The sequence below is a fragment of the Cataglyphis hispanica genome, chromosome 1 (genome assembly GCF_021464435.1).
Source record: "Cataglyphis hispanica isolate Lineage 1 chromosome 1, ULB_Chis1_1.0, whole genome shotgun sequence".
NCBI lineage: Eukaryota > Metazoa > Arthropoda > Insecta > Hymenoptera > Formicidae > Cataglyphis > Cataglyphis hispanica.
Window position 1 is genome coordinate 12,128,714 of NC_065954.1, and position 16,133 is coordinate 12,144,846.

Below are 16,133 nucleotides of genomic sequence, written 5' to 3' on the forward strand. Positions count from 1 at the left end.
AAATATTTTTTTCTTAATTAAAAATCAAAAGATTCAAACAAAAGAATGTTGATGCTGCATTAGAATTATAGTGATGCCGATATATAATCGTGTGTGAATCGAAAAATCAGATAGAGAATAACTTCAAAATTGTACATTTTTATCGTTTTAGCAACATATTATTTTCTATGTAAATAACATTATATTATAAAACGAGAACTTTTAACTTTCAACTAGACCGTTCATAGGAACCGTATATATGAGAAATTTCCTAACAACCTTATGAACTTTAAAAAAGATCACGCCCTATTATATCATCTATTGATTGCGTTCTTTTTTAATTATTTACATGTCATTAATTCAATATCGGATCATTTCGATCGTGAAATTGATATTTCTTGTATCGCGCGCAAATAATAATGCATTGCAAATGAGAAGAAAAGTCAGCAGTAAGATACAATATTTAAATAAATCGACAAGTAAAGTAATGCAATCAAATTTTTTCAAAACTGAAATGCGTATCTTTTCCTTCGCGTTGCGAGAATTTCTTTTATTCGTGGAAAGAACTTGTCTCTCAATTTTGAAGAAAAGAAATTTTATTCTTTTCAAAGTTTTCAAACCGTCATTTCTATCGGTCTAATTATGTACATGTATTTATTTATTGGCGCTATTTTTCGACACGTAGACTTTCGCTTCCAAATTAAAAAGTGAAATTTATGTGATTAGAATAATTATCGATGTTAATATCATCTATGATCTTGTCATATATTGTCATCGATAGATTAAACAAACTTAGACTGATTAACAACACTCTCTCTGCGAAGATTTTTTTTTATAAGCATCACGTCGTATCGAAAAACACGTGATGTAATATGTCAATTAATAAGAAATTTAAATGAATACGAACATGTCCGAAATTATTTGCGTTGTTGGATCTGCAGCGCGTTTTCATCCGTGTGAAATGTATAAGAATTCGTGATTGTTTTTAGTCATGATTATACTTAAAAAAACGGTTACTATAATTTAATACGTCGCTGTCAACTCATTTCACACAGTTGTCATCTCAAACAACTGTGACTTCTTTAAAAGTTTGCTCCCATTATTAATCCTCACTGGTTGACATAATAAAGGACAAAGTTCTAAATGTTACTTCTTCATTTACAAAATATATATTCTATACGAAAGTAAACAAACAATTTTTAGCTAAATAATAAATCTTGCCGTGAAACGAATATTATTCATAACATAGCATAAATATCTTCATCCTACGTTATATATTAATTATGTACATGTTCGCATTTATGTTATAGCATAATTTATTATATATTTAACATATTCTATAATAAATCAAATAAATGTTATCAACACAAATCATTTTTGTAATCAGCATTATAAATAAGGCTGATAAATTTTAGAACCTCTTCCTTTTATCATATTATATCCAATCATTCCAACAAAAAGTTCTAAGACACGAGCTGCAAGTTGCAATTAAACTCTGGTGATTTTTAAATACTCAATCAAAAATATGAGTACAATGAAAAAAGAATTATCAATGATGAGTTAAATAAAAACCTGGATTTGTTCTAATTAAGTTCAGAATTACAACACGTGAAAATGTTGAAAATGTCAGTAACCATTTTAAGCAGTGCATCCAAAATTAAAAAAAAAAAGCAATTGTCGCATATCAGTCATTTATTATTTCAATTGTCTAATTCAAAATAGGAAGAAATAAGAATTGTGCGAAAATTGGTTACAGAGAAATAGAAATTATACAAATATTACCAAAAAAATTTAATAATTTGTTTTATCTTGTATAATCTCTATTATAAAGGAGATTGAATTAGAGGATTTTATAGAATCACTAAATTAAATGTGTATAGTATTTTCACTCTCTATATACATAAATATAAAATATTTATACAATGTATTATTAAATCAAATAAAAATTAAATAGTAATTTTTACCGCTAAATATGCAGCAAAAATAACGTTTTACCTGATTTTGAATCGCGTTAAAAAAAGTAATGTGTCACAATGGAACATACACTATATACGTAATATATATGTATATATGTATATTATATATTATATATTATATATTATATTATATATACATACATACATACATATTCATTGTGTATTATTGCTATAAAAACATGATTTATACATTACACATATACATCTGTATCACTTGAAAAACGGTCAACTCGTTACCTATATCACTTAAAAAAATATATGTATATGTATGTGTACACATTGCAACAATATACATATTTACACATCGCGTTAATTAGGAGGAAAATTATATACAATCATATTACGGTTTATTATATCGGATTCTCTGCCGATCCTGATGACTGTAATACTCGTTACAAATTAACTTACATAGAAACAGATGGAAAACAATTATCAGAAAACATATGCTCACCCAGAATAAAGTAGGCAAGCCTCCAAGTTGATGTCCATGTTTATGCAAAGCCATCACTTGGTGATCATGTGCCGGTGCTGAAATAGAAAAGAAAAAAAAAGAATATACACATTAGTATTTTAATGATTAATGTCTATGCCAACTTCTTTTAACGTACCATCATCTACTTCGTGTACATGCAAAGCATTGCGAAGATCCTGCATATGTTGGTGATCAGATGTTATATAAAGTATTGCGGTTAGTGGTTTTGTTAACTTGACGGGAAAGTTTGTATATGTCTGGCCGAGAGGCACTGGCGCATCCAAACAACCAGCATCACATCCGAAATAAACGCTATCACTCTTGTCCAAAGCTACTCCTAATATTGCGCGATTATCCTCACCGACTGTTACGGATATATTCACATGTGTTAAATTTCCATAACTAATACGTCTGAAAAAGATATAATTTTGATTTTAAAAATACTTGATTATATTTCATTAAACCGCGTTTTCTCGATATAATCTATTATTTAATTATTTTTTAATTATATCTAGTTTAGTTGCGTATGATATATAGATAAATCATACTTGAACAAATAATCGCGATGAAGATACTGAGGATCGATATTAAATTCAAGATGTTGATTACTAAATCTCAGACTACCGAGACTCAGCACGATTGCTTGCTGTACAGCCGCTGGACCACCAGTCACTAAATGATGGCAGCCTTGTTTTTCTAACGTTATCAACCATGCTTCAACGATCTCATTCACAGATTCGATGGAAGATGTGTCTTTCCATAAGCGGGGAGCGTCTCTATATAAATGAGAAATTTATGTAACAATAAACATGTAATAATTGTTTTAAAAGACAATTTCAATTATGCTTACAAGGTATGATGACCTCGATAGCAGCCCTCATTCATGGCAACATTTTTCTCCACATCTTGAGCACTTCGCGATACCTGAGATAGTACATAATACATGGTAGAATTTATCTTGTGGCCGTTAATAGCGCCATCGGCCTTAGAGTCACTTATCCGCAAACTTGTGTACCAATAACTTTGCCAGAGATTCACATGTTCCTCTCTCAAGCTTCGTTGCTGACGTGCAATCGCCTTTTTCATTAACTGTGTACAATAAAAAATAAATATATTTTTTTCTGAACATTAAATTTAAAAATCTTTTATTTACTTACTTCAATTGCCTTTTTCTTAGTGGCATCGCGTTCAACATGGTACTGTTCGGATGAGATCGGCTCACTGTATTGAATGCTCGATAAGAATTCCAATTTGACAGAACTGCGCGCTTTCACTTGAACTGTTTTAGGTGGAACTTTGTAAATTATAGATATGACTATTATCTTGTTGGAATTGGGCACTGATACAAATCCAGACACGAGAGTATATTCGTGATTAAACCCATCTATCTGAATCCTGACATTAAAAAGTAAATGTTAATAAAATAAGTGTTAATCAATTTTTATTTAACTTTAAAACAATGCTTACTTGATGGGCTCTATGTGGGAATTACTCCAATGAGTGGATTCCTGTGGCTTCAATGGCACCTCTTGAGAGAGCGAAAATGGATTGGAAACTTTTATAGATTGCACCAAAATACCTTCAAGACCTCTATGAGCATAATACTGAAAGTCTATGTGATATCCCTCTCTAAGGCACTGATACTTATAAACAATTCCATTTGTAAAATGAACAACGGTAGCTTCTCGATAAAAACTATCCTTGGGTATAGAATACGAGATCAATGGTTGCCACTGTACAGGCAGCAAAAGCGCTCTCCCATGTTTAATATACAGCCAGCCTTCTGGAGAAATGGGAACTCCAAAGACACCATTACCAATATATGGCAGGTAAGAATATTCATTCTCTTTAGATGGATTGTGCAGAATATTTGCGTTATATTCAATAGCATCAAAATAAAAACTAGCTAGTCTCTCGTTTATACAATGATCCTCAAATGCTGTGGAATAATGCATGAATTAATATTTCTGTAATATTCGTTATATATGAATATTGTTGAAATTCTTAATTTTATATAACAGGAGAAAAAGAAAGAGGAAAAGAGAGAGAGAAAGGAAGAAAGAGAAAAAAGAAAGGAGAGAGAGAGAGAGAGAGAGAATCATACCAGCTGATCATACTTAAATATATTTGTAAATAGTATAATTTTAAAATAGATTCAAAAAAATTGTTTAAATGCACTTTTCTCTAAAAATAAAGATTATTTTGTGTAGCATAATTTTCATCATATATAATTTATATATATATATATATATATATATATATAAAACAATTTACATTCAAATAAAAAAGTAGCGAACATTAATCAGTTATTTCTTGTTCTTGCGCCATTGCAAAGTAGTTGTATCATTTATATAAATATTTTTAATGTATAGGGATCTCTGGATAAGCCAACTTAATAATTAATTCTGATATGTTATGATGAAACATCGGCTTCTAAAATAAAATTACCTTCTATGGGTTCCCTAGCGGTGGAGAAGAGCCACTGCGCGAAGGATGGACCGAAATATAGTAGCAAACCGCCGCAAATCAGGACAATCAGCAGGATCTTACGATAGGAGTAATTACCGTCTAGGAGACGACGTACGCACTTGCCGAACTCGCGGCCGTCCAACATACCGCCGGTTCTCATCATGAGTGCTTTCACAAGCCGATAATGCGCGTGCACCCTTGAGTATCCTTGGTGATCCAGTTGTCAAACCGATGACGATGGTGGACATAACCTGGATCGTGATTATCGAGGAAATAAATCACCGACAAGATCTCGTTTTCATCCTGCAGCAGAATCGCTCTCGATTTGTCCGCGAACGCGTAAATATATAACCGTGCACCAGCGCGAAATATCAAGACATCAGGGTGCGTTATCACAATTCATACGAAGCGATGTAAACAACACGATAACCGGTTCTCCGCATCAGCTGATGAATACACCATACGATCCCACCTCTCACCTTGTGGGTGTGGGTCTATCGTGCTTACTTTGCTCCGCTGTCTTTTATTAATGGAGCATATGTTTATTTTTTTAATTCTGTACTCTATTTCATGTATATATATATATATATATATATATATATATATATATACAAATGTAAAAAAAAATTCTTTTTAATTAAAAAAATTTTTTTTATATTATCCGCATGTTTAAAGAAATTCGGATTAAATACGTAGACTATAGCTATAAATTATTTAAAAAAATACAAATAAGATGATTTATAGAAAGATAGATTCAATAAAAAACACGTTGCATTTTAAAGGATCGCGCTCGATATTTCTGCGAGGTGTCCTATATGGTATTCGTGGAACGGGGCGATGAAGCGCGACGTCTCGTTCCTGTCGCAGACGCAAAAATCGAACAGTGCGCTCAGCGAGCGCGCGATTGACGCTTGTAACGTTGTAACGGAGTCATCACGTCGGCGTTACGTCGACGACGTCGTCGGGCAGTAATAAATAACGACTACCGACGACTGGCTGAAAGCCGAAGTTTTGACGGCAAAGTTTGCTTTAATCTTCCCCACGACCGAAGATTTCATCGATCATCGTCGAGGTCGACCTCCCGCACTGCACCGATCGCGTCTACTCCTGTCAGATATACTTACATGATTACCCTAAAAATGTGTAATTAGGCAGAATTAGAAAGCGAGCACACGAGCATGACCCGTTGTGATGAAGAATGTATTGTATACTCTGGTGTACACACTGTGGATTGAATATACATAGCCTCTCGCAGTAATTATTAGTAATTATCACATGGTGTTTGTTAATCGAGAATGGAAAGTGTCAAATAATTTTGACGAATCGATAAGAGTAGAATAGAATAAGTAATAATAAGAAATTTAATTATATGACGTTCTTACATTGTAATATACTCTATAGCAAAAAATAAAATTCATTGTTCCATATGTTTTCACTAATTGTAATAAACATTATATGTATATGTGCTACAAGAAAATATATTCTTTTAGTTTGTAAGTATATAACAAAATTTTCCAATCTCGATTAGCACTATTTTGAATATATTTTAATATCTTATTGTATAATGGTTAATGACAATATTTTATAATTTAATTTATTAATATGTTTTATTGTCAATTTTATTGTAAAAATGAATGCTTTATTTTTAGGTAAAAAATATTTTTCTCTTGCTTAATATATGCCTTATTATGTTAATTACAGTGGTACTATTTTGAACTTGCGCTATCAATTTTTCAGTTCAGTCAGCTTTGCTACTACAACAGTTTTACTCAAATTTGATGAATATATGAATTATCAACATATAGAAGAAATTGGAAGTTACAATATGCAAGAATCATGATAGCTGGAGATCTATCGTGAAATATCACATTTATTTAAAGGAGGACCAATAAAGTATACAATAGCAATATGTTTGGTTGTTCCAGGGAGGCTGTACGTGTCAAAGTTAAGGTATAATAAAATTAGTTTCTCTTCAATTCTCCATATTAAAACAATCAAATCTTTTCTTTTAGTAAGATAAGATAATAAAAAAAAGAAAAGATTTTTATATAGTTTATATGTATAGTAGTTTAGACATTTGAATATAAAAATATAAAATATAATAGTAAAATATAAAATATAATAGTAAATAGTACTTGTGATAATAATTATAGTAATTACAATAGTAATTATATCACATATATGATATAACTACCCAGACAACATAAAAAAACCAAAAGACATCTTAAGGAAGTCTCAAGAATGAGAGAGACATCTGTACAACATTTATTATTAGATATCTTTTAGGAATATATGTTATCTAGATATATAAATTAATTAAAAAGATATTGAAAAAAAAATATATATATACATTTTAATAATGTAAGTTTTGTATTTTTCCTGCTTTAGAAATGTGAAACTAGGCATCAACCTGAATACCGCAAATTTAGTGTGGATCCTCAAATAACATCAATAGAAGTATTGCAGAGTATTCTTATCAAAGCTTTTGATATAAAAGGGTGAGTCACATCAATATAATAAAATTTAATAATATTTAAATAATTCTGTCATAATGGCACGATTATATAAGACAAAATGTTATGCTATATTAACAAATGAACTTTTTAAGAAAAAAATTTGTTTTCTCTCTCCTTCAATTCAAATTTTCTAAAAAAGATAAGATAAATTAAAAGGACATAATTTATTAATACATGAACTAATTACAAAAAATATATATATAAAATATTACAAAGAATAAATATTAATCTATAATATATTCTAATAAAATATAATTGCTTTTTTTTCATTCATGATAAAATAATTATTCATGCATACAATTTTTTACTCTACTCAATCATTTAGCAACACAAAATATTACATAACTTGATATAAAAGTTTCTTACTTAAAAAACAAATATGCAAACATCCTTGAATTCATCGTATTTGTCGCGTTGTAAAATATTAAGCAGAATGCCATAAAAGTCACTTGCGTGCCGCAGGGAATTTACCGTTTCGTATCGAGCGATCGACGACTATGGTTCTGAGACGTATCTGTTCTTACTTTCGGATTGGGACTTGGACGCTGCGTTTATCAGGTGACCGACACATTAATCGATTATCATAGATAACATTAAGCAGATATATATATATATATATATATATATATATATATATATATATCGATGCATGAGCATTTTTTAATCTAACATGAATTTTTTTAGTGCGTCCGAGCCGTACCTTTATCTGCAAGTAAACCTGAAACCTTTTGGTGAAACCGGAGACTGCGAGTGTTACTGGGAGCAAAATGCACAGGAAGTTACGACACGCCAGCAGGAAACTGGATTTCCTTACAGAACTCCAAAGCTGCCTGGTCTTATAATGAATAAAGTAAGTGCCATCACACTATCAATATGAGTTAACGAGGTAATATTGAACTCAATTAAAAATCATGTACGAATTTTCGTCTTAATTAAAATTATTTTTACTCTTTTATTTCTTCTTTTATTATATTTTTCTTATTATTTCTCTAATTATTAAAGTTTCTTGTTATTATTTTATTTTATTATTTTATTGTTTTGTTGGGATTATTTTTATTACAGTTGTTTGGTGTATCCTATCTCCCGTTTAATTTTTCGTCACAGATGGAAAAGACACTGAATATGGTGCAACGTGCGTTGGGTAACTTAGGCGAGGAATCATCTCATCAGCAGAATATTCATCCTCCTAGACCGCCGTTAACAGACGCCGAGTTTCGCCGATTTTTGGATCCGATCGGCCAAGTGGTGCACTCCAAAGATCTAAGAGCTGTTATCTATTTTGGTGGGATCGAACCCAGCTTGCGCAAAGTAGTTTGGAAACATATTCTGAATGTATATCCAGAAGGGATGTCGGGTCGCGAGCGAATGGATTACATGAAGAGAAAAGCGCAGGAATATCAGAATTTACGCGAACGGTGGCGCGTGCTAGTGCAAAAGGGTCAGAACATCGGCGATCTCGGTTATGTCACCAGTATGGTAAGGAAGGACGTCCTCAGAACGGATAGGCATCACAAGTTTTACGGCGGCTCAGACGACAATCAGAACACAGCGAGTCTTTTCAACATTTTAACGACATATGCTTTAAATCATCCGAGTGTAAGTTACTGCCAGGGCATGAGCGATCTGGCTTCACCCCTTCTCGTCACAATGCGAGACGAAGCTCAAGCCTATATTTGCCTCTGCGCCCTTATGAGAAGATTGAAAGACAACTTTATGCTTGACGGCATCGCCATGACCACGAAATTTGCTCATCTTGCAGAAGGTAAGCAATTATTGAAAATTCATTTTGCGACTCATTTATTCTGTAAATTTTCTTATAGTTAGAAATGTGTTTCACAATCTTCTATTTCAATAATTTTCTACAAAAATATCATTGCATTAGCTCTAATATTTTCCTTGTAGGTCTCCAGCATTACGACCCCGATTTTTATGCGTACTTAAAATCCCATCAAGCAGACGATCTGCTATTTTGCTATCGTTGGCTGTTATTAGAAATGAAACGTGAGTTTGCATTGGATGATGCGCTTAGAATGCTCGAGGTTCTGTGGGCCGCTTTACCGGCTACACCGCCGACTGGCGAACTGAGTCTTGCCGAGGTGCCTTTTCCGCCACCATCGCCTCCGCCGAGTCCGAACGTAAAGCACATTCGTGAGAACGCGTATACTAAGGTTTGCGCTATCAGACGACAAAGTTCCTCTGCCAGTATCGCCGCTAGCATAAAGCGAAGAACCTTTAGCACAGAAGACTCAACTCTGCAATCAGCTACCGAGGTTAACGGAGAAACGAAAAGGTTTCTTGTTTGCATAGTAATTGAAGTTACTTAAAATTATAAAAATATGCTTTTCGAATAGATATAAAAAAAAGATGGATTTATTCAAGATGTAGATGAAGAAAGATTTAAATGAAAATGTCAGAAAGATTTTCGTAGATAAACACTAATACATAAATCTGATTTCGCAATAAATAAAATTCTTTTTCGCATTTGTTAATTAAAAGTTATGCATTCAATAACTTTATTGTTTATTTTCAGATGCAATTCGCCATATGAAGCGTTTTCTGATTCAGAAAACGATTTGACCAATACAAAAAACAAAAAAAATACAGAGTCGACGGAAAAGTGCCTAAGTACAGATTCTATTCCAGTTAAATCGAAACGCTCGAATCTTTTCGAATTGAAAGACAGATTGTCTATCTCCAACAAAGAACAAATTAAAAATAATGAGCAAAGCGACAATTCTGGTGAAAAGAAATGTGCACGAGTGGTAAAAAATTTGAACGAATTTTTGAATTTCACTAGCCTCAATCGTAGTAAAGTCACGCCAAGTGATGTCGAACCTGAACTCAGGTAATCATTTTTGATCGAGATATCCGTGGAAATTGAATCATATTTTGTATGGACGATTCGAAAGTACTATATTTCGTCATTGTAGACGTGTCTCAAGCGAAAGCGGCGTCATCAGAGTGTTGAGGGACGAACCGAATTCGCCGGACGATTCCACGGATTTCTTTCCGATGACTACGTCGATGACTAGAGAATTAAGACTGGAATTGGAATCACTGGATCGACAAGTGTTTGGACTTTCACCGCCCAGCGAGCTACAGTGCGATTGTGTGCTCTCGAAGAGAGAAAATGAATTACCAGAGAGCGAAACCGAAACAGAATTAGCGAGGTGCAGTCCGGCGGCAGACGTCTTCGTATGGGAAAATCCGTTACACACATTACAACAGAAGCATCATCCCACGACTCCGGACGAGCAGGCGGAATTGGAGTATGACGGTGAAATTTTGGAAGATCAGAATGGCGTAAAATCCGTCACGCCGATTAGATTGCTCAAATGCACTATTAGGTACATGTACGCACTTTAATCTGTAAAAATTTGTAGATCTAAAAATTTTTAACAAATGAAATTTAAATATGTAAATCAAAACCCTATCGTTAAAATTAAAAAAAATCGATCCTAATGAAGAAGTACTTTACATTTTTTATCAAAGCGTTTTGTTCATCTTTCAGGTCCGAATCGGCATCGGACAGCGAAGGCACCGAGAGTTGGCATCAAAACCCTGTATCGGAAAGCCCGACAAAGCAACAACAGCAGCAATCTGTTCAAGAGCAATGCGAGGAGGCAACGGAGCTAACTAATCTCATACCCGCGGGAACGAGCGAGGATCAACTGGGTGAAAGTTCATTGCCACCTCCGCATGAATTCGGCGGTGGCAATCCATTTTTGATGTTCCTATGTATCACTCTTCTATTGCAACATCGAGACTTTGTTATGCGCAATCAAATGGATTACAACGAGATGGCGATGCACTTCGACAAGATGATTCGTCGTCACAATGTGATTCGTGTGCTTAATCAGGCGAGACAGCTGTTCGCCGGTTATCTTAGAAGACATTCGGCCTCGTCCTCGGCCGGCTCGATTTCTACTGGCAAGCCGGATTGTGTGAATGTATAACTTTTCTCCAATTATCTCTTAAAAAATTGTTAAATCATAATCACACACAGGCGACCTGAGATTTGAGAATTATTTCAGTCGAAAAATTGGATTACATATCACCGAAATTCTGTCATCGATTAATATTCCGAGGTACTTCAAGAGAACTCTAATTCTATTATGATGCTCTTCCGTTCGTGACATTCACGAGATGTTCACGACGTTTGTTGTAGGTACAGTTGCATTGTATAAGCAGTGTCTCTGATTAATCATTTTTTTTTTCTCTATCTTCTTTCTCATTTCAATATGTATACATATATTTAAAATTATATACATTCAAAATAAATCCAAATCTACACAACGAATAAATGATCAATATATAACAAGAAAGCAATAAAGTGCAATGTATCTACATAAGAATTTTGGAATATTTTTTTCTATAAGTATATAATTTTTCCAAAATTGAGGGAAAAGGCGATTAATCAGAGACCTAGCTCGTACTTATCTATCATTTTATAGCATCTGTGTACAAGACATCTTTCATATTTCGCATAAAGGAGTAGAAAAGGATCTAGGATTCTAGTCGGGAAGCTGTCAAAAGACAACGATCGGAAATGCTTTAATTAATCAACAAACGGCACGCGTAGTTACCGTTCTATCGTAACATTATTGCACAATATCATGCATACGCGTCAACAAATCCTTTCTCGCTGTATCTTATAGAATTAAGTCCGCTTAGTTTAGCGTGCTTGAGGATGAATATCTTGCGATCGCGTCATCCTCGAATGCGTTAAATATGTAAAATATATATCTATATTCTATCCTAGCAGAGCTGAATCTTACTTTGTTCTCAAACAGTATGCTTGGGAAACGACAATAAAGTGCATTTAATTTTATTGCTAATATTCTCATCGCTTCCCATTCATTCAGTTTAGATCCGCTGACAAAGTCACAGAGATTCTCTGAGGAAAGAATTTATTTTTTTTTTTTCAACAAGTGTATAAATAATGCTAATTTGTTTAATAGTTAAATGCACTTGATATAACAGTCTACATTATTTAAGCAATATTTAAATTGCTGAAGATATATATAAAAACAAAAATAAATTGATAATACATATACTATATGTGACAATTAGTAATCAAACTCAAAATTTATTCTTTTTAGTTATATTTCTTTTCTTTCCCCTTTCTAATGCATATATATAATTATTCCACATTAATTGTAAGTATAAATAATTTTCATTAAACAATTAATAGTGATAAATTATCAATTACATTATATGAAAAAAATCAGAATGTGCAAGGAGTAATATTTTCCGGTTTTATAATAACAACTCAAAATAAACTGATGTATTTGTCTATTTTAACATAGATAAACTTTATCTTCTTGAATTTTTCATCCTACAGTTAATTATTAAAAATATTTTAATATTTTATAACATTTTTTATAAACCTTTTCTCTACAGAATTAATAATCAATAAATAGTCAATGAGGCATAAGTTTAAAGGCAAGTATCTTTGACAAAGGCATCCCATTGATCATTCAAAGAGTGATTAATAAACTTTCTAATTTAACTAGAAATTTCGCAGATTGGTATTGAAATATCTCATTTTCAGTTTTGTCTTCTTGTAACACGTATTGCGACTAATTATTCTTCTTCTTTATTACTATGGTAAGGTAATTACCTGCCACATGACCAGGCGTTTAATTATTAAATATATATACCTGCACTTACATCGATTGTGAAAGTACGTTCTATAAAATTCTATCCATGAGATAAAGTAGTATTTAATTAATCAATTGATCAGGACCAAAGAAAACAAAGTTTCTATGTTCTGATTGGTCAATTGAATTCTACTCTATCCCACGAGTATGATCTCTGAACACATCTTGATCGAGAAATTTCGGCGTGCGCATGACGTTTGCGTAGCACGTGAGTGACGCCGCTCGCGATCGTTCTCGATCGTTTGTCGTAAGTCGCAAGTTTCGCGCAGTTTCGCATGCGCCACTTGACTGTGTTAACCTGTTTTGATCATCGAATTCGGAGAAACAATCGCATCGCTATTGCGTCATGTGAGTAAATTACGAGAATTTTTGCAACAATTCTACGCGCAAATCCTTAGGAATGATTGCTTTTATCTCCTTTTCGTACCTTCAAAATTTCATCGTGAAATATTTTCATGTAAAGTATATTTTCGACATATCATTATAGCGATGTATAATGATACGCGGTTATAATGATACGCACTTCTATTTCATTTGCAGAGTTGTCGATAGATCAAGAGGGCAAAAGGAAATTAAAGGATCAAGATGTTGTTGGCAGCGAGAATCTGCCGAGCTAGTGTCTCGCCAGGTTTGACATCGTTCGTCAGGACTCCGGTTGTTTCGACGACGCCGCGTTTATCTAAGGGTCAAATTGCGAGACTATTCGTTAGCGATGGACGCAGTTCTTATACGAGGACCGCGAGAAGAAGAACCACCGTAACAGAACAAGCGATGGAACCGGCTGGTGAAACCGGTAAGCTAATATTTTTATCTTCAATCTATGTGTGTGAGACTTGTACAAAATAATCTCAAGCCTATCTTACTAACAGTAAAGTCTCCTAAATAAGCAAGGTAAAAACAAGTGTTGAAAATATATATGACCTTTTGTATTTATACAATTTGTTGATTGAATTTTTTTATTCACAGCATTTAACATTGGAAAAGGAGCAGTTGCCGGAGGAGCGATAATAGGATTAGGTGCTCTTTGTTATTATGGATTGGGTCTTTCTTCACAAGCAGGTGCCATAGATCAGGCAAGGTATGTAATTTATTAATATTAAACTATATTAACTATGCTCTAATTTTTTAGCATTTGAATGTTTAATAAAAATATACAAAATTTATTATTGAAATTGAAGTTTGTATCTGCTATAGATTCTGGGTTGCTTTTTGATATAATTATGTATATACATATATTGCTTTCTATCTATATTATTTCTTATCTATAGTATTTCTTTCTATATTTTGCAATCTTGATATTTTTCATAGCTCAATATTTTGTATTAATATGAGAAGAATATGCAATTTACTCATATCCAAGGCTTTTAATTAAATTCAAATAAAATTAGAACTAGTGTAACGAGATAAAACTTTGAATTATTTTTTGTCACATAGCTTATGGCCACAATATGTGAAAGACAGAGTGAAATCTACTTACATGTACTTCGGTGGTTCCATCATGGTCAGTGCAGCATCCGCGGCTATGTGCTTACATTCTCCCGCCATCATGAACATGATGATGCGTCAGGGATGGATCGCTCTAGGCGTAACATTGGCCGCAATGATCGGCAGCGGCATGATTGTACAGGGACTTCCATATAAAGAAGGATTCGGTGCTAAGCAGATAGCTTGGTTGGTGCATACTGGTATCGTGGGCGCTGTTTTGGCACCTTTATCTCTCCTGGGTGGACCGTTGGTCCTCCGAGCGGCTTGGTATACTGCCGGTGTCGTTGGTGGTTTGTCAGCTGTTGCCATTTGCGCGCCTAGCGATAAATTCCTGGCAATGGGTGGTCCGCTCGCTATCGGTTTAGGTGTGGTATTTGTTAGTTCGCTGGGTACCATGTTTCTTCCACCTACGACCGTCCTCGGCTCAGGATTGCATTCCATGGCGTTGTATGGCGGTCTTCTGTTGTTCTCCGGATTCCTACTTTATGACACACAAAGGATCATCAAGCAGGCGGAAACATACCCGACGTACAACCATCAAGGCAGGCCGTACGATCCGATTAATAAGTAAGTAATTGAAGAATATGATTTTATTCATACACCCACAAGATTACTGTGTTGGAAAAAAATTAATTTCTCTCTTATAGAAATATTAATTTTAATAGAAATGCTTTTTACAAGAAAAATAAAATAATCTTCAAATACTTTTTTTCTTATTGGATAATTCTTTTCTAACGATATAATATTTTCTGCATAAAACATGATTTATGAAATATCAACATTTTTATCATACAAAATAATTTATGCAGTTATATTTAAGAATAATTTTATTATATAGAATTAATAAAATTTTTGTTCTTGCAGCGCAATCTCGATTTATTTGGACACTATTAACATCTTTGTGCGAATTCTATCCATATTGGCCGGTGGTGGTACCAATAGACGTAAATAGAGGAATATAAAATTCAATAGCTAATGATGAGTGATATTATGAGCATAAAAAATAATTTATAAATTATTATATAATATTTTAGTTTAATCATAATATTCAATTTAATAACGATTATAAATTGTACAGTTTTAAATCAAGATAAATAAATTTAAATATTTCAATATTGTGCTTATATATTTACATAGTATAAGTTTTCTTTAAAGAGAGAAGAAAAATTATTACATAATATACTGCAATAATATAGCCGATCGTGTTGCAATCATATGGGTTGCCAAAACATACCGTGCGGTCTGTTGCTATTATTTAAGGTACAAAAATGTCATATAATGTTATAGAGATATACTTATATATATACATATACACTTATACATATACTTATATGCATACATATTTGCTGATATATATATATATATATATATATATATATATATATATATATATATATTGCTGATGATGAAATATATAAATTTCTCTAATCAGATCTCACAAATCACTTCTCATCAAAGTATTTTGGCAACAAATATTTCTGTAGTTAGTGCTAAAAGCATCTAGTTGCGTTATGTTTATTTAGAGAGAGTATAAAAATAATTATATAAATTATTTTAAATTATAAATTTGCAT

At 32.9% G+C, this 16,133-nt stretch overlaps 3 protein-coding genes across 5 annotated transcripts; 2 read left to right on the top strand and 1 right to left on the bottom strand.

The window, feature by feature from the left end:
* Positions 1–1,855: 1,855 nt before the first annotated feature.
* Positions 1,856–5,396, bottom strand: LOC126853210 (uncharacterized protein KIAA2013 homolog). The gene is made up of 7 exons (XM_050598829.1): positions 4,876–5,396; positions 3,895–4,366; positions 3,585–3,822; positions 3,278–3,516; positions 2,976–3,203; positions 2,564–2,838; positions 1,856–2,483 (listed from the first exon to the last, which is right to left on the bottom strand). Exons 1-7 carry the CDS (start codon positions 5,057–5,059, stop codon positions 2,296–2,298), a joined length of 1,824 nt encoding a protein of 607 aa, XP_050454786.1. The 5' UTR covers positions 5,060–5,396; the 3' UTR covers positions 1,856–2,295.
* A 262-nt stretch (positions 5,397–5,658) lies between these two features.
* LOC126852497 (TBC1 domain family member 25) lies at positions 5,659–12,252 on the top strand. 3 transcript variants are annotated; one of them, XM_050597378.1, is made up of 10 exons: positions 5,659–6,160; positions 6,634–6,846; positions 7,285–7,394; positions 7,875–7,970; positions 8,097–8,262; positions 8,475–9,174; positions 9,315–9,702; positions 9,943–10,257; positions 10,343–10,759; positions 10,924–12,252. In XM_050597378.1, the coding sequence occupies exons 2-10, from the start codon at positions 6,805–6,807 to the stop codon at positions 11,366–11,368; spliced, it is 2,679 nt and encodes an 892-aa protein (XP_050453335.1). In that variant the 5' UTR covers positions 5,659–6,160; positions 6,634–6,804; the 3' UTR covers positions 11,369–12,252. The 3 variants fall into 3 exon arrangements, with proteins under 3 accessions (XP_050453335.1, XP_050453509.1, XP_050453421.1); XM_050597552.1 differs by having other exon boundaries at positions 8,517–9,174; XM_050597464.1 differs by having other exon boundaries at positions 5,659–6,150.
* Positions 12,253–13,266: 1,014 nt separating this feature from the next.
* Positions 13,267–15,673, top strand: LOC126853701 (growth hormone-inducible transmembrane protein-like). The gene is made up of 5 exons (XM_050599744.1): positions 13,267–13,423; positions 13,616–13,868; positions 14,042–14,153; positions 14,510–15,127; positions 15,425–15,673. Exons 2-5 carry the CDS (start codon positions 13,661–13,663, stop codon positions 15,510–15,512), a joined length of 1,026 nt encoding a protein of 341 aa, XP_050455701.1. The 5' UTR covers positions 13,267–13,423; positions 13,616–13,660; the 3' UTR covers positions 15,513–15,673.
* Positions 15,674–16,133: the final 460 nt, after the last annotated feature.

Bases quoted from the DNA above. Each gene is read 5' to 3' on its own strand.
- LOC126853210 (XM_050598829.1), bottom strand. From the start codon at position 5,059: ATGATGAGAACCGGCGGTATGTTGGACGGCCGCGAGTTCGGCAAGTGC. The intron at 3,823-3,894 runs GTAAGCATTGTT...TTTTAATGTCAG, and splicing joins TCCCACATAGAGCCCATCAA to GATTCAGATAGATGGGTTTA. The intron at 3,517-3,584 runs GTAAGTAAATAA...TATTGTACACAG, and splicing joins CTAAGAAAAAGGCAATTGAA to TTAATGAAAAAGGCGATTGC.
- LOC126853701 (XM_050599744.1), top strand. From the start codon at position 13,661: ATGTTGTTGGCAGCGAGAATCTGCCGAGCTAGTGTCTCGCCAGGTTTG. The intron at 14,154-14,509 runs GTATGTAATTTA...TTTGTCACATAG, and splicing joins GGTGCCATAGATCAGGCAAG to CTTATGGCCACAATATGTGA. The intron at 15,128-15,424 runs GTAAGTAATTGA...TTGTTCTTGCAG, and splicing joins CCGTACGATCCGATTAATAA to CGCAATCTCGATTTATTTGG.
- LOC126852497 (XM_050597378.1), top strand. From the start codon at position 6,805: ATGTTTGGTTGTTCCAGGGAGGCTGTACGTGTCAAAGTTAAG. The intron at 7,971-8,096 runs GTGACCGACACA...GAATTTTTTTAG, and splicing joins TTGGACGCTGCGTTTATCAG to TGCGTCCGAGCCGTACCTTT. The intron at 10,760-10,923 runs GTACATGTACGC...TTCATCTTTCAG, and splicing joins TTGCTCAAATGCACTATTAG to GTCCGAATCGGCATCGGACA.